Below are 21,354 nucleotides of genomic sequence, written 5' to 3' on the forward strand. Positions count from 1 at the left end.
GACTGGGTTTGCCTTGGGCCCCCAAACGACTAAATACGCCCCTGTTCATCTTAATACTAAATGTAAACTGGGTCTGCTCCTCATCTCTGGATCTTGGACTTTCTGGGTCTGAGCTGAGCCCACAGTCTCAGAAAGACTTCCACTTCTCATTTGAGCTCAAGTTTTGGTAAAGATCCATGAAGCTTGTTTTTTATTTTATTATTTGTGAAAAATAAAATGCTCCGTTTTGTAGGCCTATGTTTCAAATTTGTCATTAAAAAAATGAAGTAGAACATTGTTTGGCGCTGTTACGTCATCCGGTACTGATGTAGGCGGTGGGCGGGGCTTCAGTGACCTCACCTGCCGCTCAGGTAAACGGTGCGACAACAAAAGCCACCAAACAGGAAGTAAGTCTCTCTGACTGCACCCTCTCGAGCTTCTATCGAAATCTGGTTCCAAAAACTGAGAAGAACCCCTTTCACTTCAGGTCTTATCTCCGTTTAAGTCCGGTACCGGTCCGAACTCCGCGTTGGGAGAATGGTCCCGCGATTCAGCACCAGTCTATGGGCGGTCTGCCTCTTGGTCTGTACTGGTCTGGCGTTTGCTTGTGATTGGGACAAATCCGCTGACCCGGATCAAGGTCTGAACTTATTCAACCTGGAGCACGGAGCGCTTTTGGATCAGGACTGGCGGGTTCTGGACCCAGACTCGTGCCGTAATGCGTGCTGTAATGCTTCGGACTGTGACCTGGTTCTGGTAGATACCCAAGCGGACGGGACGTCGAAGTGCCTGCTGGTTCGATGTGTGATCGGGGGCCGGTTCGTGTGCGCCCCCGGGCCCAAGCAGCCGTTCAAGGTGTACCGCAAGTTAATGGCCCGGATCCAGGCAGGGACCGAGAAGAAGTCCCGCCTCAGCCCGCTGATAGGAGCCGTACCCCGGGTACAGGAGCCAGCAGGCAGCGAGGAAAACAACGGTGGGTCTCAAAGAAATGACACTTGATTTAATTACTCTGTTCATTTAGAAAATGATTAATAAAACTTTATTTAGATGATATTATTAAAACTTTATTCAAAACTTTTTATTTTGAAATAAGTTTTTATTTTGAAAGTCTGATCAGTGAAATTGTATTGAAATTCTGTGTTTAATAAACTAATTTTAATATTTTTAACAATAGTCTGATTAATAAACTTAAATCCAATTTTTTTGGTTCGAAAAAATATTCAAAAATTTTTTTAAAACTTAGTTTAGATATTTGGATAAATAAATTTGATATTCTGAAAAAAAGTAATCAAAACACACTTTAATAAACTTTTATTTAGATACTTTGAATAATTGGTTTAATCTAAAATATCGGTCAAATAAACTTAATTTGTATACCTCATTAAAATGATCTGATTAATAAACTTTTTCTGTTTACCTTTCAATAAACTTTATATAAAAACGTTGGTCAATAAACCTCATTTTAATACTCAGGTAAATTATCTTCTCAATATTCTGGTTAATAAACTAAATTCTAGCAACGATTAATAAACTTTAATAGAATTTTCTGTTTAATCAAACTTTATTGTTTTTTCTATTAATCACAAATTATTCAATACTTTGAATTATTACACTTTCTTGAATATTACTCTTATTAATTAAAAAAAATATTTAAACACTCTTAACTATAAACCCCAAAATAAACACTTTGATAAATAAAACTTGTCCTTAATACTTTGATTAATAAAACTTTGTTTTAAAACTCTGATTTATAACACTTTATATAAGTACTTTGTTAAATACTATCCAGTATTTTAAAAACTTTACTCAAGTGATGTAAACACAAGCAGCTCCAGTTTTAACTGATGACTATTTAATGATGATGATGAATATGTGTTTGTGGCAAGTTTGTTTCCTGGATGTGGGCTTTGATCATTGTGTTTGTGTTTTGGTTGTTTGTTTATTTGTCCTGTTGTGAGGATTAAATTAAATCATCCTGATTGAATTATGTTGCTGTTGTTGTTATTGTTAACATCCACAGACTTCCTGTTTGTTAGTTTTTGTTGTTTCAGTGAATGAGTCTGTTCATGTTTGAGCATATTTTGTGTCTGACTGTTGAAGGTTTCAGGACGTTTTGTTCACATTAATCTTTGGGTTAAATCTGTTTAATTTCCTGGTTTGTTCTGAGAGAAACTGAGGAATGCTGCTCGTCTGGTTCTCTTCTGGTGAATTAACTTAAGGTGTTCAACAGCAAGCTGCTGTGTGTGTCAGAGTGTGTGTGTGTGTGTGTGTGTGTGTGTGTGTCAAAGGACACCTGTTCAGGTTTTTTTCCAGACTTTTGCTTAAGACCTGTTAGTCCGGTTTTATTTTAACCACACACACACACACATACACACACGCAGCCGATCTGTCTCTGTGTTTGTGTCTGAAATCAACCTTGGGTCTTGAACTTTCAGGAGGATTTAACAGACAGGTGTCAGAAGTGATTAGCATGCTAATGCTAACAGTAGTGTCTGTTCCTCTTCCTCAGTTCGTTGTCGCCTTCCGATGAAGATCGGCCCGTGTCGAGCCTCCTTTCCAAAGTTCTACTACGAACCAACCAATAAGAGCTGCCAGAGTTTCACGTATGGGGGCTGTCAGGCCAACGGAAACATGTTTGACTCCCAAGAGGAGTGTGAGAACGTCTGCAATGGAGTTGAAGGTGAAACACACACACACTTGGTGACCTGAAAACATTTTATAAACATTGCAGCTTGCCAGTGTCATGTCTATTAGTGAGACCTGATTCAGGACACACTTCCTGATGACACTCGGAGTCCAATCTGCAGCAGAGTCTGCCCCCTACGGGCCAATTCTGGAAACACACTCAGCATTCACGAGTCAGAGATTGTGCATTTGGCCTAACTCGTCTGTTTTTGTACGCAGGCCCAGTTCTTCCTGATGAGTCAACTGCTGCTCCTCCTCCGTTTCCTGATCAGACTACACGCCTGCTTCCTGCCCTCAATACAAGTACACACACTTGATTCTATCATAGTAATCCAGATGACCACTGCAGTACTCATTCTGACCACTAGAGTGCAAATACCGACGTGTGTCGCTCAAATACTGATCACTGCATTACAATCACTTCCCTAATGTGAAGCTAACGTGTGCTTTCCTCTCTGAAGGTGATGTGAAACTTGATGCTTCTCAGAGAGCAGGTAACATACATAAAAACTCTCCAACATTGGTGCGTTTGTGTGTGAGACTGGCTTACATTCTCTTCTTCTCTCTCTTGTAGGATCTTCAGGTGATCTCTATGAAGGTATGCTGACTCGAAGGTGAAGTCTGTTCACAGAGAGAATCACACACACAGGCTAATGTGTCACTGAGTGCGTCTACATACAGGCAGCGATCTGACTAAGGTCATAGCTGGATAGTAAAGTCCCAGCAGGGGGTCTTGTCTTGTGTGTGTAAACATGAAGTGAAGAGAATCAGACTTCAGGCGAAGAACGTTTCACACCTCTTCAATAGGTGGCGCTGCGTCCTTTTTTGATAAGTAGAGCCATCTGTGTATTGATCTAGTCCAGGGGTCTTCAACCTGCGGCTCTGGAGTCTCATGCAGCTCTCTGACTCCTTTGCAGTGACTCCTTGTAGCTTTAAAAAATGTACTACTGAAATAAAGATTTTTTATTTTTCTAAAAGAGGAAAATGATGATCCAAGACACTCACACTAAATAAAATTATGTGTTAACATTACCTTGAACTAAATCATATCACATTTTGCATTAAGCTTTCATTTTTTCATGATTTTTTCTTTTTCTTATATCAAAAATTGCTAATTGCTAATATTTTGAATTAATTTTTTTTGACATTTTTCAAAATTCTAAAAAAAAAATCTCACTTTTTATAAGATTTTAGAAATCTATGAAATTTTTACACGTTTTGCTGTTTTTTTGCAAATATTTGCACGTAATTGAAAATCCACTTTTTTGATATCTTTGTTGATTTTTAAAGTTTTAACATTTTTTTGAAAATTTCGCAGATTTCTGGAATTACAACCATTTATTGCTGATAAATGAAATTTTAGCAAATTCTTGAAATTTCATTTTTTTTTGACATTTTTTAAACCTCAAATTTTTTGAAGATTTTGCGAATCTTTAAAATTTTTGCCAGTTCACAGTTTAAATAGCTTTTGCAAAATTTGGCATTTTATTGAAATACCACTTTTTGCAAATGTTGCCAATTTTTAAAATTTCAACAGGTTTTTGAAAATGTTGCAAAATTTTGGAATCACAATAATTTTTTTGCTAATTTATGATTTTTTTGCAAATCCTTGAAGAATTAAAATTGTTGGAATTTTGGCAAATTTTTACAATTTCTTTTTGACATTTTGAAATTGAGGAAAAAAACATTCAGTTTTTTAAAGATTTTGCATATCTTAGAATTTTTTGCGAGTTTTACAGCTGTTTGAATATTTGCAATTTTTGTGGATTGAAATTCTACCCTTTAAAAATTTTGCAAATTGTTGAAATTGTAACATTTTTTAAGTTTTGCAACTTTTTGAAAATTCAAAATAAGACATCACATGTACAATTCTATAAACACAAAAAGCCTTTCTGTTTAAATATTCACTAGATTTTTACTGTACATAGAATTTTATACACTTCTTGTCTTTATTGTGGAGATAAAGTAGATTTTGCGTCTCCTGAATGACTTTAATCCAGGTGAGCTGAGGCACATTGCTCTTATGGAAGGTTGTAGACCCCTGATCTAGTCCAATTGCAATCACAGATGAAGCTTTACTCAGACTGTTCTGGGTCTGACTAAGATCATAGTCCCATTTCTGAAGCTGCATGTAAATGTACTGACAGACTGAGGGTGTCTGTGTGTGTGTTGGTGAGTTTGTGTGAGTGTGTGTGTTGGTGAGTCTGTGTGTGTGTGTGTTGGTGAGTCTGTGTGAGTGTGTTGTCAGTTTCTGGAAGTTACAGTTTTTATCAGAGAGAACTGTCCATGAGGAACATTTGGCTGATTTCAGTTAATATCATTAAAAAATCATCAGATAAATGTCTTCCCATAACCTCTGTCTCCAAGTAAGAGAAAAAGTTTACACCTGCTGATTTGATTTACCTGTCCAATCAGAGAACTGTGGGGCGGAGCCTAAAGTGGGTCACTGCAGAGCAGCGTTTCCTCGCTGGTACTACAGCAGACAGACTGGTACCTGTCAACGGTTCACCTATGGAGGCTGTGGAGGCAACAAGAACAACTACCTAAACAAAGAGAGCTGCCTGGCTGCATGCACAGGTGAGACACACACCTGTACAGGTAAAACACACCTGTTTGTACCTGTGTCAAGTGTTTTATTGACTTTATGCCATCCCATCTCTTCCTTAGTGTCTGTGCTGCCCTCCTCTCAGAAACGTGGTGATGATGAAGTTTCTTCCGAGTACACAGGTATGAAGTGTGATGAAGGTGACAGGTGTGTGTGTGTGTCTCCTGAGACGTCTGTAACCCTGAAATCAAACCCCTCCCTCTTCCACAGCCATGTGCACAGTGACCCCTGACCCCGGTCCCTGCCGTGCAGCCTTCCCCATGTTCTACTACGACCCCAACACCGCCACCTGTCGCTCCTTTATCTACGGCGGTTGTCGTGGTAACCAAAACCGTTACAGCAGCCAGGAAGAGTGTGTGAACCGCTGCAGCTCACAAAGTACACAAACACTCAAACACAACTTGTATTAAACACCTCATTGTGTGAGTGTGTGTGTGTGTTTAATCTGTGTTTTTGTGTCTCCTCAGTTCGCCCTGAAGGTCGTGGGAATCCTCGTAACCGCTGGACTGCAGGTTCGTCCATTAACGAAGATGACCTTAATGTGTTAATACTCTACTCTGATTGGTCAAAACCCAGTCTAGTCCAGTCTAGTACAGTTACAGTCCAGGTTTAGACCTCTTTATCCAGTCAAACCAGACACTGTGGTGGAATAGTTAGCTTCCTGTAGCATTAACACCACCTGTGTCTTCACACCTGTATCTTCGTGACTCTCTCGTTGATCTTCATCCTCAGCCGTCTTCCTCTTCGTCACCCTTGCGTCCATCTCTGCTTTGCTGCTCGGGACGCTGATCATCATGACACTGAGACGCCACCGTCTTCCCTGCCAGCCCTCAAACACCAGGTAAAGCTCACCTGCCAAAGTCACTTCCTGTCAGTAACATCACTTTAGCTCCCCCTAGAGGCTGTACATATTTACACAGGACTCCCTCCTTAGAATGTAGGCTTTAAAGATCGAACAGCACACGTCCTCATGAATTAATATGCCCCTCCCCCTCTTTCTCCCCCCAGTGACAAGGAGGTGCTCCTCCCCAGTGACTCGTCATCTCTTGAGTCTCTGAGTGTTCCACAGAGTCCTGAACCGACTCGAGCCTGAGGGGTGTTAAGAGTGACATCACAGCAGTCTCTTTTAATGAAGGAGTTTTTGTCTATTATTTGTAAGATGTGTAATCATTATTTCTGGGTTTTATCTGTTTTTCTTTGATGTTCAACTTTTATGTTTTTGATTAGCATCAAGGTGCGTTCATATCCTGCTGAAATCAGCTGTTCACCTGGGTGATGGGTCTCTGAGTGTTCGGCTACCTGTAAGGAAGTACTTAGCTTAGCATTAGGTCAAAAATAATCCCTACAGCAGCACATTCAGGGGGAAAAGCAGGCTAAGCTAACCAGCTGTGAGCTGTAGCTTCATGGTGGGGTTTTCTTTCTAGGAACTCAGTAGTGGCTTCGTCATGTGCCTCCTGTCCCTGACCTTTAACCTCTGACCTGTTATTTTCTTGTTTGACCTTTGACCTTTGTGGTTTAATCAAAGATGCTTTGTGTGAATAATGAAAGAGACAAATTTGTTTGATTTAATTGAACTGTGTTCATCTGTATAATAAAACATCCAACCACCTGAAATCATTGTTTAAATTATTATTAATTTTTTTGTAATTAATCATTTAGAGGTTCAAATAATCATGTATCATTTAAACCATATATTACTTACATTTAAATTATTAATCCAATACTTTAATTAACCATTTATGATTAAAGATGGAAAGCTAGTGGTGCAAACCCAGCACCAGAGTAGCATCATGCTATTCACAGAGACATGGCTAATGGCGCTAACACTTGACACCAACACCACTTTGGAAGGATTTCACCTGCTGTGAGTGGACAGGATACAGAAGGGTGAGACCGGGCAGACTGGTGAAGAAGTCCAGCTCAGTCCTGGACCCTGTGAAGGTTGAGGCTGACTGGAGAATCATGGTGAAGCTGTCGTCTCAAATGGACATTTTTTTCTTGTTGACACCCATTATATTATTCTTTTTTGTTGTTGTTGTATTGCAAAATATCCTTTCTTTCTTTTTTTTCTTTATATTATTACTGCTGTGACTCTTAATTTCCATTTGTATTAATAAAGTACATTCTATTCTTTTCTAGTTTATGATTTGTATTTATCATTTAAATTAATTGTTTTTTTTATTATTCATTCATTAGCTTAGATTATTGTTCATTATTTGATTATAGACTGATTGCTCACTGATGGCAAGGACAAAAGTTATGTTAAAGCTAACAGTTTGGAGAATAAGTACTGGTCATTAACCAATGCAATCACTTACTATCTAATAATTATGACTGAACATTCTTTTAATCAATTTTACTATTTTAATGGTAGAAACGGGCTTTCATGGTAATTTGAGATAATAATGAATAAAATTAGGTTGCATAAAGTGACGTCATCTAGGTGCGGCCGTCCCGCTTGATGACGTCAGAACGAAGATGGCGGTGAGTGGGAGCAGCTGATGTCGGCTAACGGCTAACGGCAGAAACGGGGCAGGAACACTCCAACCACCGTGACACACCTACACCCAGCTGAACGGAGACTATTCAGAGAAACGAGCCCTGATCCGGACTCACGTAGATGCCGTAAGTGAAAACCTGAACACCAGTACGCGGTTGGAGTGCCGCAAAGCAGGGCAGCTGGAGGGAAAGTTAGCATACTTTCATGTTGAGTCACGAGTGTCCTGCTCATTAAAACAGTATGTAAACATTTTATTGTGACGTAACACGTAACTAATGGTTAGGTTTAGTTTTAAATGTTAAACTGTGACACACCTGAACCACTGCTGAACGTTAGAAATGTTAGCATGTTAGAATACGTGACTTCCTGTTTGGTGTGAGCCATATGCTAACATAGAGTGGCTAACAGCAGCTAGCCCGTTTGTTATAAACAAACCAATAAATCATAATTACGACCTCACATTCATTAAAAACCCGTTGAGTTATATAATTTTACTTACTGTTATCAACCCATACATACAGTTATATATTTATGCTCATTATTAAAGGCCCATAATTATACTTGTCATTAACAGTCCATACAATTTATACTAATCATTTATAACTCATAGTTATTTATTTAGACTTATCATTAACTACCCCCTAGATTTATACATTTATACTTAGTATTTATGAACCAAAGAGTAATTAAGTCATATTTATTGGAGACTTAAACAATACTTCACTTTTAGCTATATCTCACCAGATGGATAACCTGTAGATTTACACACATGCTCACCTGATTGTATGTGTATGTGTGTGTGTGTGTGTGTGTGTGTGTGTGTGTGTGTGTGTGTGTGTGTGTGTGTGTGTGTGTGTGTAGGTGGTTATGGCGGAGCGGCGGGGGGAGTGTACGTGGAAAAGACATGTGTCAGAGCAGCTGAAGCTCAGAGACCGAGTGCAGAGACAGGCCTTTGAGGAGCTCATCCACCAATGTGAGTAGCTGTCTGCCTCACTGTCTGTCTGTGCTGCTGTGTGTTATTGTTTACTAAATGTTACTTTGATTTGATCTGAAACTTACACGAGTCAGGTACATCTGGGGCCTGTACTACAAAGCTGGATTAAGTCATCCAGGATAACTCTGTGACAACTTGCTAAACTTCACCGGATCTACGTCATCCAGATCTGCTGTACTACGAAGTTCGTTATCAACTCGATAAGTGAATCCGGCTGGGATCTGTGCGCGCACACATAAAATGGGCGTGGTTAGTGGCGCCGGAGCATTTACCACAATGGAGAAGAGAATAGCCTACTTTACGGCGGAGGAGCAGCGAAAAATCCTGCAAAAATACGCAGAGTACCACAGTATTATCCAGGCCAGGAGCAACACGACTTCGGCCGCGAGAAGCCGGAGGGATTGCTGGCAAAAAATCGCCGACTCTGTGAATGTGTAAATTTCCAAAATGCTGATATTAATAGACCTACCTCATCATGTGACGACACGGGCAGTTAGGTCCTTATTCATTCATGTTGTCAGTCAGTGTGTGTGTGATCAGCATCATATCCCACCTCATAATTAGAAAGAGTCCACTTTCCTACAAATCCCAGGGAAAACGCTCATTATAGGCAGTTTGTATTGCAGATGCAATAGCAGTGGGGAAAAAAGGAGCTGGGAGCAAATAAAAAATAAATATCAAATTCAATATCATTCAAAGTGCTCAGAATGAAAGATTCCATTTTCACACATTTCTACTTTTCCCTGACGATGTCTCAGTTATGATGATCAGTAAGATATTGTTTGTTCACAGCCCATAAGAAAAAATGTTGGGCCAAAGAGACAGGGGGTGGTCCCACACCGGAGGACTTCACTCCGGCTGAGCAAATTGGTGACTGAGCGGTCTTTTATTCCCGCCTGAGAGAACCGATTGGTCAGTGGGTGGTCTGTCACACCCCGTTCTAGCTCTAATCTTGGAACTTAACCTGCTCTGGACCAGGTTTGGTGTTCAGCATCAGTTACCGGGGCAACGTGTCTGGATACAAAGAGATCCACATTCGTAGTGCTGAAAACCCGAAACTTATACAGAAAGTTATCTCTCTAAGAGCTAATCCAGCTTCGTAGTACAGGCCCCTGCTGTCTGTCTCTGACCTGTGTGTCTTTGTGTGTGTGTATGCTTTAGATAACCGCCTTCTTGAGAAGTCAGACCTGCAGGCCGTTCTGTCTGAGCGGTACCAGGCAGAGAAGTATGACGTGCCAAGAGGACATGAGTCCAGGTGAGTTTCTGGCCAATATGGAACAGAACCAGAACCAGTCCTGCGCCCTCTGTTGAAAATAGATTAAACTGTGTGTGTGTGTGTGTGTGTGTGTGTGTGTGTGTGTGTGTGTGTGTGTGTGTGTGTGTGTGTGTGTGTGTGTATATGCACCCAGTTCGGGGGTGGAGTCGAGTCGCAGTGACGCCCTACAGCAGGAGATGGCTCAGATGAGGATAAAGCACCAGGAGGAGCTGACGGAGCTGCACAAGAAACGAGGAGAGGTCAGTCTCACACAGGATATGATGTCAAATACCTCACTTGCATCCTTTCTCAGCTTATCCACCTGACATCAATAACTCAGCATGACCCAACCCCATCTGTGGTTAGCTGTTTCCATGGTAACACCTTCAGACCATATTATTGGAAGAACCAGTGAACGCTGTTGTCATGTTTCTTCTGAGAGTCTGCTGAGTGTTTAGACCTATGGAGGTAGTTTGTGACCTCCAGCTCTCCTAACGAGCTCTCACTCAGCTCACCTGTCCTCGTTGCACCCAGCTGCTGCTCGTCAGCCTGAGGAGTCTATAAAAGGAGGCTCTTCCCTCAGTTAGGTGTGTGACACCAAAGAGTCAACACCTTCAGTTGGTTTCTTTTGGTTTGTGGAATGAGTGTTTTGAGAGTGTGTGTGCATGTTTCTGTTTTGAGGGGAGGAGGGTGTATAGAAGAGTTGACAGTCTGACACATGCACAGGTAGTATCTGTAGTCTTAACTTTCATGTGTAAGTCAGAGGTCAGATCACTCTCAGGTGTGCACTCAGCTGCTGGAAAGGAAAGGTGCTGATTGGCTGTTTGTGTTTGTTCTGCAGCTGGCTCAGAGCGTCATCGAACTCAACAACCAGATTCAACAGAAAGACAAAGAGATCCAGAGCAACGAGGCCAAGTCAGTACTGTGTGTGTGTGTGTGTGTGTGTGTGAGTGTGGGTCTGTGTGTAAAAACTCTGTGTGAGTGACACTGTGTGTGACTCGGGGTCACATGTTGTCTTTGTCTTTTCAGGATGTTGGAGTACCAGCAGCAGATCAGCAGTCTGGAGGGAGACTGTCGGGAGCTGAGGAGCTGTCTGCAGGTAAGAAGCTGACTGAAGCACCTGGACGGGTTATGACAGGTGAGTCAGGTGATCACATGATGAGTGTGTTGTAGCTGCCGGGAGCGTTTATGGATGTTTACATCAGAAGGAGCTCAAACTCTGCAGACGTGGTGAAGGTCAGTGATGAACAGTAAAAGGTCTGATTACCCACAATCCTCTCCTCCTGACTCCTATTGGCTCCCAGCAGCCTCTGCCTTCAGCTCCCATCATGCTCTAGTTGTGCAGTGGTGGTACCTACAGCTGCTGACAGACAGGATGTGACATCACAGTGTGAGTCTGCACTGAGACACTGCAGGCTCACTGATGATGTCATCCAACACAAGCAACGAGAAGGAGCGTCAGGCGGAGGGAGGGGAGGGGGGCATGATCTTCAGTTTTCAACCTGAGACCTTACCCGTCTGGACAGGGGACAGGTAGACATGTAGACAGGAAGTCTCCAGGGAACAGGAAGTCAGGGTGATGTGTCAGTTAGGATCTTTATGTGTGTGCGTGACTGTCACTCAGATTTATAGCTCTTCAGATCAACTTCTGGACTTCCTGTGTCCTTGTAGGACCTGGAGAGGGCGAATCAGACACTAAAGGATGAGTACGACGCCCTGCAGATCACTTTCTCTGCTCTGGAGGAGAAACTGAGGAAAACCACAGAGGACAACCAGGAACTGGTGTCCCGCTGGATGGCTGAGAAGGCTCAGGAGGCCAACAAGCTGAACGCTGAGAACGAGAAGGATAGCAGGTCAGAGGACTTTATGACTGATGCTCTGCCTGCCTTTGTGACTAACGCTCTGCCTTTGTGACTAACGCTCTGCCTGTGTGACTGAAGCTTGATCTGTGTAACCGATGCACTGCCTGTGTGACTGTTGCCCTGCCTGTATGACTGTTGCTCTGCCTGCCTTTGACTGTTGCTCTACCTGCCTTCGTGACTGATGCTCTGCCAGCCTTTGACTCATCCTTTGTCAGTGTGACTGATGCTCTGCCTGTGTGGCTAATGCTTTATCTGTGTAACCGATGCACTGCCTGAGTGACTGTTGCTCTGCCTGTTTGACTGTTGCTTTGCATGCCTTTCTGACTGTTGCTCTGCCTTCCTGTGTGACTGATACAATGTCTTCGACTGTTGCTTTGCTTGCTTGTGTGACTGTTGCTCTTCCCACCTGTGTGACTGATGTTTTGCCAGCCTGTGAGAGTCATGCTATGTCTGTGACTGATGCTTTGTCTGTTACTGTTGCTCTGCCTGCCTGTGTGACCAATGCTCACCTTGTGTGACTGATGCTCTGCCTGCCTGTGTGACTGTTGCTGTCCCTGTGTAACTGTTGCTCTGCCTGCTTTTGTGATTTATACTCTGCCTGCCTGTGTGGCTGTTGCTCTGCTGGTGTGACTGATACTCTGCCTGCCTGTATGACTGATGCTATGTCTTTGTGACTGATGCTATGCCTGTGTGACTGTTGCTCTGCCTGCCTTTTTGACTGATGCTCTGCGTTTGTGACTGATGCTCACCCTATGTGAGTGTTGCTCTGCCTCCTTGTGTGACTGATACTCTTTCTTGCCTGTCCTGTTTGACTGTTGCTTTCCCTGTGTGAATGTTGCTCTGCCTGCTTGTGTGACTGATACTCTGCCTGCTGTCTAACTGATGCTCTTCCTGTCTAACCAATGCTCTGTGAATGTTGCTCTGCCTGCTTGTGTGACTGATACTCTGCCTGCTGTCTAACTGATGCTCTGCCTGTCTAACCAATGCTCTGTGACTGTTGCTCTGCCTCCTTGTGTGACTGATACTCTTTCTTGTCTGTCCTGTTTGACTGTTGCCTTCCCTGTGTGAATGTTGCTCTGCCTGCTTGTGTGACTGATACTCTGCCTGCCTGTCTAACTGATGCTCTACCTGTCTAACTGATGCTCTACCTGCCTGTCTGACTGATACTCTTTCTTGCCTGTCTGATTTGTATTGCAGGCGCAGACAAGCGAAGCTGCAGAAGGAACTTGCTGATGCTGCTAAGGAGCCGCTGCCAGTCGACCCGTCAGTTCATTAAACTGCTTTTATCCTTTACACTTAATGTTCCCGTTCACTTTCATGTTCATTTATATTTAAGTTTTTATTTGTAAACTCTGGTTTTGATGTTTTAAGAAGTTCATCATTAAATATTAGTGTTAAATACACACAGAGTCAGGTTAGCCCTGACATTCTGTATATTTTCAGGGATGACGACATTGAGGTTCTTGCAGAAGATGGAGGAAAGGGGGGCGGAGAGACCTCGCCCAACAGAGCCACCAGCAGGACCCCCAGGTGAGACCTTTTACCTTGGTTTCTTCAAAGCAGCAACAAGCTGAGGAGCAGGCTGAAGGTCTGATGGACTCTAACAACTCTTATCCGTCGCTTTGTAAAACATTACACCTGGTGCTGCTGACAGCTGCTCTACCCACTGAGAAGCTCATAGTGTTGAACTCAGTTTGGCTCATTATGATTATTCAGAATGAACTATGGATTAAAGTTTTTACTAATCGAGTGTGTGTATGTGTGTGCAGTAAAAAGATCTCCCAGCCTCCTCCTGGTGGTCTGCTGGACTCAATCTCCAACATATTTGGGTATGTAGGACATCTGCTCTGCCTGTGTGTGTGTTTTCATCATCAAAGAGCCACCAGCTGATGGTTTACAGGTGAGTCACTCTGACCATGTCTCCATCTCAGCAGGCGTCGACCTGCCGGCTCCTTCAGCTCGTCACCTGAGAACACAGAGACTCCTACAGGAGTGTGTGCAGAGGTCCGCGTACCCTCCACCGCCCTCCACATGTTTGTGAGTACAACACATGCACCTCACCAGTCTTTAAAGAAACCAGAGTCGCTGTGATGGCTGTTTTAACCTGTGTGTGTGTGTAGGACGCTCATGATGGCGAAGTCAATGCTGTGAGGTTCAGCCCTGGCTCCCGTCTCCTGGCTACAGGAGGGATGGACCGACGGGTGAAGCTGTGGGAGGTCATAGCAGGTAAACAGGAAGTGTTTGATACACTGTGGTGTGTTTTTGAGTGAAACTCCAAATATGAATTATTTGTGTTTTGTGTGTGTGTAGGTCGGTGTGAGTCTAAAGGAGCTCTAACAGGCAGTAACGCAGGAATCACCAGCATCGAGTTTGACAGTGCTGTGAGTCTCTGTTTTATATTTTTATAATAACTGACGTAACTCAGCATTTATCTGGTCAGATGTTCTTGTACAGTCTCAGGGTTGATGTACATTTATCTGGCAGATAGACGATAGCTCCTGTCTCCAGCTTGTGTCTGTGAGGTCTCTCTGACCTTGTGTAAACTTTCACCCAGTCTCCGAGCTTCATGCTCTGATTCAACACACACACACTCTCTCCTCAGGGCTCGTACCTGCTGGCTGCTTCCAACGACTTTGCGAGTCGGATCTGGACGGTGGACGACTACAGATTGAGGGTGAGTCTTCACAGCTAAGCGCTAACACTGTATGGCTAAGCTAGTGGCAGGTTTTGGTGAGTTACCACCATCTACTGGAATGAGTCGGCATTACAACTACAATACAACAACACTAATGAAGTGATACGAAAGAAAGCAGGGTTTACTTCTACAAATTCATTAACCCTTTAACAACAAATGTCAGTCTGGACATTTTTTGCTTATTTTGACTATAAAATGGACAAAAAACATCCTCTGAGTAAATGCTTCAGCCCATTTCTCTAGGATACTTTGAACTTTCAACATCTGGAGTTTTTTCCAGTTTGCTGCAGGTTTTATGAGAGTAAAACAGTTTAAAATGAAAAAAATACTAAGACAGATTAGGATTTTAGAGGTTTAGCGAAGGAAAAACACAGCAATCAAACATCAGAAGCAGATTTTACAGGATCAACTTAGAGTTTGATCATTAATAAACATGGGTACATTAACATTTCTGAGCATTGTCTCTTGTTTTGAAAAAAAAAGGGCCTCTAAAAGCATCACCAGCATCACCTGAGGATCACTGCAACTCGTCCCAGGACAAAATGAAAGTGAAACTTAAGGAAAATGAGATCTAGCTGGTTGCGCTCACTGTACAGTACAAATAAAGCTTGGTGCATTGATTTAAAAAGGATATCACACAATAAAAATCTCAAATCATGTCCAAACAGTGAAAAGAAGCCTTGGTTCACTGTTCTAACATCCTACAATACATACATTCATTGTTATATGCTCTGCCGACGCACACACTTACACATATACAGTACAGACGTAGGACGTTACTCCGTTACTCCTCTAAAAAGTTAATTAGTCAGTTAATGATGAATTTTGCACATATTTTACAAATTAGACCAGGTACACTGTTCTAAAAAGTCACCACGCACTACAAGCCTCAATCAAAACGTAAAACAACGCATATTAAGTAAAAACTTGATACAGAGAGCTTCATTTATCCTATCTAACATTACCTTTTTCACATGAAGCTGCTCCTTCAGTCTCATAATGGCGCAGAAACGTCAGAGGAGGTTTTATAACCTGGGAAGATCTTCTTTTTTTGGCATTTTTATGAGAACTCATCTCCTTATGTGTATTCGTGAGCTTCCTCAAATGCCTGAGTGAAATTACCGTAAACCCCACATATTTCCTGAAAGAGCACAGTCTCAGCTTTCTCAAACTGCTGGAATTTTTCCAATTGTGTGAACTGTTTTGGAAAAACTCCTTCAAAGTGTGATGAGTTGGTAACAACACATCTGCTGTTAAGGGGAACATTAACCACTAATTCACTTAAGGAAAACCACATAGAAGTGGTTTTCCATAAGCTGTAAAAAATAAAAATCCCTTCTAGATTTATTTTTTAACAAACTATAAAACTTATGGTGTAAGGTTAAAAATCAAATATGAGGATTCTGCTGATATAATTAACAAAATTACTAAAATGCCCAGATCTACCCGAAGTTTGTGTTGTACATTTATATCAAAGACAAAATAAAATCCATTACCCGTAACTCCATTTTCAGAAACTGAAAACTAGAGTATTATACTAAAAAAAAGACCCAACAGTCAGTCATACTACATACTACATGCTAAAGCAGTAGGAAGTACGCAGTGCCTACTACATACTACATTTACATGTATTATGTAGTCAGTAAGTGGTTTGACTAAACTCAGTCCATAGTCTGAGGTTGGTTTGTAGTCCAAACAAAGACTGTTGTTAGTAGGACTAAACTCACTCAGTAGTTTGAATAAACTTAGCCCGTAGTCTGACTAAACTCAGTCTGTGGTCTGACTAAACTCAGTCTGTGGTCTGACTAAACTCAGTCCATAGTCCAAACAAAGACTGTTCCTAGCCTGACTAAACTCAGTCCGTAGTCTGACTAAACTCAGTATGTGGTCTGACTAAACTAATTCCGTAGTCTGACTAAACTCAGTCCATAGTCTGACTAAACTCAGTCCATAGTCTGACTAAAATTAGTCCGTAGTCTGACTAAACTCAGTCCGTAGTCCGACTAAACTCAGTCCATAGTCTGACTAAACTCAGTCCATAGTCTGACTAAACTCAGTCCGTAGTCCGACTAAACTCAGTCCATAGTCTGACTAAAATTAGTCCGTAGTGTGACTAAACTCAGTCTGTAGTCTGACTACACTAAGAGTGTAGTTCGTCTGTACTTGTTAGTAGTCTTTCTGTATTTCCGTGGTTCAGTCCTCTGGTCGATGATGTCATGTAAAAGGTCTGAACCTCAGAGTCTGCCCCCCCTGTTGGCTCCCAGCAGCCTGTGCTTCCAGCTCCCATCATGCTCTAGTTGTGCAGTGGTGGTACCTGAAGCTGCTGACAAACAGGATGTGACATCACAGCTTGAGTCTACACATAGACACTGCAGGCTCACTGATGATGTCATCCAACACAGCCAATCAGAAGGAGCGTCACAGGGGGCGTGGCCTGAGTGCTGATCTCACTCTGCTACTGAGACTAGTTCGACAGAAACACACACCTGTCACAGGATACATGGCATCATTCACTGTCTGACTCAGTGTGTGTGTGTGTGTGTGTGTGTGTGTGTGTGTGTGTCCTCAGCACACTCTCACAGGTCACAGTGGGAAGGTGTTGTCGGCTCGTTTCCTATTGGACAACGCTCGCATCGTCTCTGGGAGCTACGACCGAACGCTCAAACTCTGGGACCTCCGCAGCAAAGTCTGTACGTGGTGAACAGCTGAACATCTTAACTAATATAACTAACCAGTTAGTGACCACCTTCCTCTGTCTCACCTGTCTGTGTCTGTCTCACCTGTGCAGGTATGAAGACAGTGTTTGCGGGCTCCAGCTGTAATGACATCGTGTGTACTGAGCAGTGTGTGATGAGCGGGCACTTTGACAAGAAGGTTCGATTCTGGGACATCAGGTGAGGTTTACCTTGTGACATCATAGGTCTGAGTCCATCAGTCCCAGAGGCTGACCTTTCAAAATAAAAGTCTGGTTTGAAAAGTTGAAAGTATGAACTGCCGATCACCTGCTCTGATGATCTCAAACTCGTGGTTTGGAGGGAGGTAACTGTAGGTCAGGGGTCAGCTTTGATATCTTAATTAACAAGCCAGTAACTGTGTGTGTGTGTGTGTGTCTGTGTCTGTGTGTGTGTGTGTGTGTGTGTGTGTGTGTGTGTGTTAGGTCAGAGAGTATCGTCCGAGAGCTGGAGCTGCAGGGCAGAGTCACATCTTTGGACCTAAACCACGACCGTAGTGAGCTGCTCACCTGCTCAAGGGACGACCTGCTCAAGATCATCGACCTGCGCACCAACGCTGTCAGGCAGACCTTCAGGTAGTCCTGGTGCTGGTCCAGGGGGGTATTCCACGAAACCGGCTGAAAAAGGCTGGGCTATCGCTGGAAAGTAAAACACAGATTACTGCGAGCCTGCGTCCTTCACTCTAACCACTCAGCCACTGATTTTCCAGTCTAGTATGACTGGGGTGGTACACTTGTCAAAGGATAACGCAGGTGTCCTAAGGTGAGCTCAGGGAGGCCGGAAACCTCCCGTGGAGCTGAAGGGCAAAAGCTTGATCTTGATTTTTAGTATGAATACAAACCGTGAAAGCGGGGCCGCATGATCCTTCTGACTTTCTGGGTTTAAAGCAGGAGGTGTCAGAAAAGCAGTAGCTCTCTCTTCTTTGTCTGTTTCTTGTAATTTTTTCGTCTCTTTTTTATCATCTTTGTATTTGGAGTGGATCACTACTTTGTACGGTTCATTTGTTGGTCATGGGACACCAAACTTTTTTTTGTCTTCAGTGATATTTTTACAATTTTTTCTCCTGTGTTTGTCTGGAGATCCTACATGTAACCATGGCTGCAGCTGAAATCAGTTGTTTGCAGCCTGTAGCATGTCAATGCTAATTGGTGCAAGGCCGGATGTTTCCCACAAGGTGAGGAGAAGGAGGTGAGGACGATGTGCTGGTTCTCAGGTGTGAGCTAAGAAATGACGACATGGGCCTGTCCTTCCATCCATCGTTGTTGGGAACGTAAGATCTATCTCCAATAAGATGGACGAGCTAGCTGTGCTAACCCAGCAACAGAGGGAATACCAGAGGGCAGAGTAGCATCATGCTATTCACAGACATGGCTAACGAAGCTAACATCAGACACCCTCACTTAAGTTAGCGAGGCTAACCAAAATAAGCCCGGCTTTGACTTAAACCAGTTTCGTGGAATACCCCCCTGGTCCTGCAGTCACACATATGGTCTGTTGTTGCTTTCTAACCTGGTTTCAGAGTTTTAATCTGGAGCCGGTCCGTGAACCTGATCGATCTTTGCTGACAGAGTCAACTGAGGCTTTCATGATTACACCTGAAAAAAAGCCTGTTATAACTTTGTGTGTTTGTGTTTTAGTGCCCAGGGTTTTAAGTGTGGAGCAGACTGGACCAGAGTGACCTTCAGGTAAATGGTCACATGACTAATGACATCACATGATGACCAACACAGGACCTTTTTCTTTTATTTACTGTTTTTTTTTTCACGTTTGTTTGTTCGCAGTCCTGACGGCAGCTATGTGGCTGGAGGATCAGCAGATGGAGCTCTGTACGTCTGGAATGTTCTAACAGGGAAGGTGGATCGGACCCTAGACCGGAACCACAAGTAAGAACCAGAACCTTCAGGAACCTTTAGAGCAGAATCCTCAGACGTTCTGTTGTTGCTCTTTAAATCCTCTGTCACAGATTAACAGATTATGGGGTTTAAATTCAGATTACCTGAGCCAGGTAAAAAAATCTTAGCATGATGAAAGTGATGATGATGTCATTGTCTCTACAGCTCGGCGATCAACGCGGTGTCCTGGTCGCCTTCTGGGGCGTTCGTGGTCAGCGTGGAGAAAGGAAGCAGGGCGGTTCTGTGGTCTGACATGTGATTGGCTGGATGGATTAAGGGGCGGAGTCACAGCGGGACTTGTGATGAAGGTGTTAATGGAAACGATCAGCTGATCGATCAGACTGAGTTCACCCTTCAGCATGTTTGTTCAGATGCTCAGGACACAGGTGTGTGTGTGTGTATGACGATGTGTGTGTGTGTGTGTATGATGGTGTGTGTGTGTGCCTGTGAGGCGGGAGCACAGCTGGATTGTCCTGAAGCAGCAGGAACAAACGGACGTGAACCAAGCGAACAGGTGACGGTTTACAGGTGACTGTTTACAGGTGAGGAACAGAGCTGGTACCATGAGGACTTGATGTGGACGGTTTCTTGGACTCTTTTCAGGGTCAGAACGATGCTCTGAGCTCTTTTTATCAAAGTCTGCAGCTTCTCTCCTTCAGCACGCTTAGGAGAGGAGAGGAAACCAGGGAAGGAAGCAAGGAGGCAAACGGTGTGATGTTTTCATCCTGCAGCTGTCTGTGCTTTAAAAAAATCAAATAAACCTGTTTGTGCTCTCCATGGTGAATATTTCTTCAGCAGTGTTTGATCCTGTGGTTCCTTTGAGGGGCCGTCTGATGGGGTTTAATCTCAGATTAAGAAAGGAGCTCATCTGAAAACACAGAACGCTGAAATACATACAGACTGTGATGAATAAAAACCTTTAAACCAACCTCATCGGAAACAGGAAGTGTTTATTTCATCACTGAACAGGCGCCACAGACACCAGCCTGACCCCTCTGAGTCTGAGGTCACACTGGCCGTCCCTACATGCTGAACCAGGCTTCAGCCCTGAAGTCCAGGTCCTGATTCACAAAGTATCCTCAGGCTGAAATTTAGCTCTCAGTGATGTCATTCTTAGAAAAAAAAAATCTCTAAATTTAACTTTAGTGAGATAAAAATTCACAAAGAGCCTCAGGCCTTTAGAGAGCTCCTGAGGTAAAAAGTAAAATGTTTTCTTTTTTAACTTCAGCTGTGATAAATATGGCTTTGTATGGGTCTTGTGTTGTGATATACTTCATAATATTTACATTTTTATATTTATTGGTAATGTGTGATCTAATATTTAGCTTTATGAATCAGTCATGTCATAACGTGAGCATTAGAGATATGTTTATCATGGCTGAAGTTAAAAATAAAACCGTTGTTTACTTATTTTCTGTGAATGTTGGGGTAACTGACCTCGTACTATTGTTGCTTTTGCAGATCTACTGCCCCCTACCTGCCATTGTAGTAATCTCTCTAATTTCTGCAAACTCCCAGTTAAATCTCAGACATCTAAAATCTCTCCTTAATCTGTCTTTAGTCTGTAATCTCACATTACTCTATCTTTAATTTGTTATCCCAATGAAAAGTAATCTTTGTAAAATCTGTTTTTTCTCTAAAATATTTTTCTCTTTAATATCATTTCTCTCAGTAATCTTTATTTTATCTCTGAAATCTCTTTTTCAATCACTGACATTTTATTTGACTAACCCTATTTTATCTCTGTAATTTTATTATCACTGTTTTTTTCTCTTTAATCTCTTTTCTCTAATATATATTTTTATTTTATACTTCTTTATGTAATATTTTCTTATCTCTGTAATCTCTTTAAACTTATTCTGTCTTTTTGTCTTCTCACCCCTCTTTCATCTTTATAAGCTCTTTAATTTTTCTGTAATCTATGTTTTACCTCAGTAGTATTTTATCTCGTTTATCTCTCCTTTTCTCTGAAATTTTTCTTTTTCTCTGTAATCTCTCTTTATAATCTCCCTTTTTTCTCTTTCTTTCAACTCTGTAATCTCCCTTTTATCACTGTAATCTCTATTTTTTCTCTATAATCTTTATCCAATCTTTTTTTTATCTCAGTATTTCTTTTTATCAGTTATCTCTTTTTGCTCTTTAGTTTCCCCCTTTT

General features: G+C 42.4%; 2 protein-coding genes and 2 non-coding genes across 5 annotated transcripts; all 4 read left to right on the forward strand.

Moving 5' to 3' along the window:
- The first annotated feature begins 345 nt into the window (after window positions 1-345).
- On the forward strand, window positions 346-6,875 carry spint2 (serine peptidase inhibitor, Kunitz type, 2). The gene is made up of 11 exons (XM_074679838.1): window positions 346-952; window positions 2,489-2,659; window positions 2,884-2,967; window positions 3,126-3,158; window positions 3,239-3,262; window positions 5,080-5,241; window positions 5,332-5,391; window positions 5,480-5,647; window positions 5,737-5,781; window positions 6,002-6,110; window positions 6,278-6,875. Exons 1-11 carry the CDS (start codon window positions 517-519, stop codon window positions 6,360-6,362), a joined length of 1,377 nt encoding a protein of 458 aa, XP_074535939.1. The 5' UTR covers window positions 346-516; the 3' UTR covers window positions 6,363-6,875.
- An 846-nt stretch (window positions 6,876-7,721) lies between these two features.
- atg16l1 (ATG16 autophagy related 16-like 1 (S. cerevisiae)) lies at window positions 7,722-20,096 on the forward strand. 2 transcript variants are annotated; one of them, XM_074679968.1, is made up of 20 exons: window positions 7,722-7,894; window positions 8,631-8,742; window positions 9,925-10,018; window positions 10,173-10,278; window positions 10,860-10,933; window positions 11,048-11,117; window positions 11,690-11,871; window positions 13,078-13,143; window positions 13,324-13,410; window positions 13,650-13,709; window positions 13,812-13,917; window positions 14,001-14,106; window positions 14,191-14,261; window positions 14,483-14,554; window positions 17,145-17,265; window positions 17,364-17,469; window positions 17,733-17,882; window positions 18,945-18,992; window positions 19,089-19,190; window positions 19,365-20,096. In XM_074679968.1, exons 2-20 carry the CDS (start codon window positions 8,637-8,639, stop codon window positions 19,456-19,458), a joined length of 1,821 nt encoding a protein of 606 aa, XP_074536069.1. In that variant the 5' UTR covers window positions 7,722-7,894; window positions 8,631-8,636; the 3' UTR covers window positions 19,459-20,096. The 2 variants fall into 2 exon arrangements, with proteins under 2 accessions (XP_074536069.1, XP_074536070.1); XM_074679969.1 differs by having other exon boundaries at window positions 13,815-13,917.
- On the forward strand, window positions 11,254-11,528 carry LOC141798510 (small Cajal body-specific RNA 6). The gene has a single exon (XR_012599180.1).
- LOC141798511 (small Cajal body-specific RNA 6) lies at window positions 16,779-17,041 on the forward strand. Its single transcript, XR_012599181.1, has one exon.
- Window positions 20,097-21,354: the final 1,258 nt, after the last annotated feature.

The sequence above is a fragment of the Halichoeres trimaculatus genome, unplaced genomic scaffold (genome assembly GCF_033239565.1).
Source record: "Halichoeres trimaculatus isolate MK-OKI-2021-1 unplaced genomic scaffold, fHalTri1.1 fHalTri1_scaffold_9, whole genome shotgun sequence".
NCBI classification, from domain to species: Eukaryota; Metazoa; Chordata; class Actinopteri; order Labriformes; family Labridae; genus Halichoeres; species Halichoeres trimaculatus.

What these genes read in the sequence shown, in the direction of transcription:
- atg16l1 (XM_074679968.1), top strand. Translation starts at nt 8,637, where the DNA reads ATGGCGGAGCGGCGGGGGGAGTGTACGTGGAAAAGACATGTGTCAGAG. An exon ending in GGACCTCCGCAGCAAAGTCT is followed by an intron (nt 17,266 to 17,363) that starts GTACGTGGTGAA and finishes TCACCTGTGCAG; the next exon opens with GTATGAAGACAGTGTTTGCG. An exon ending in TGGACCAGAGTGACCTTCAG is followed by an intron (nt 18,993 to 19,088) that starts GTAAATGGTCAC and finishes GTTTGTTCGCAG; the next exon opens with TCCTGACGGCAGCTATGTGG.
- spint2 (XM_074679838.1), top strand. Translation starts at nt 517, where the DNA reads ATGGTCCCGCGATTCAGCACCAGTCTATGGGCGGTCTGCCTCTTGGTC. An exon ending in CGTCTGCAATGGAGTTGAAG is followed by an intron (nt 2,660 to 2,883) that starts GTGAAACACACA and finishes TTTTGTACGCAG; the next exon opens with GCCCAGTTCTTCCTGATGAG. An exon ending in TGATGCTTCTCAGAGAGCAG is followed by an intron (nt 3,159 to 3,238) that starts GTAACATACATA and finishes TCTCTCTTGTAG; the next exon opens with GATCTTCAGGTGATCTCTAT.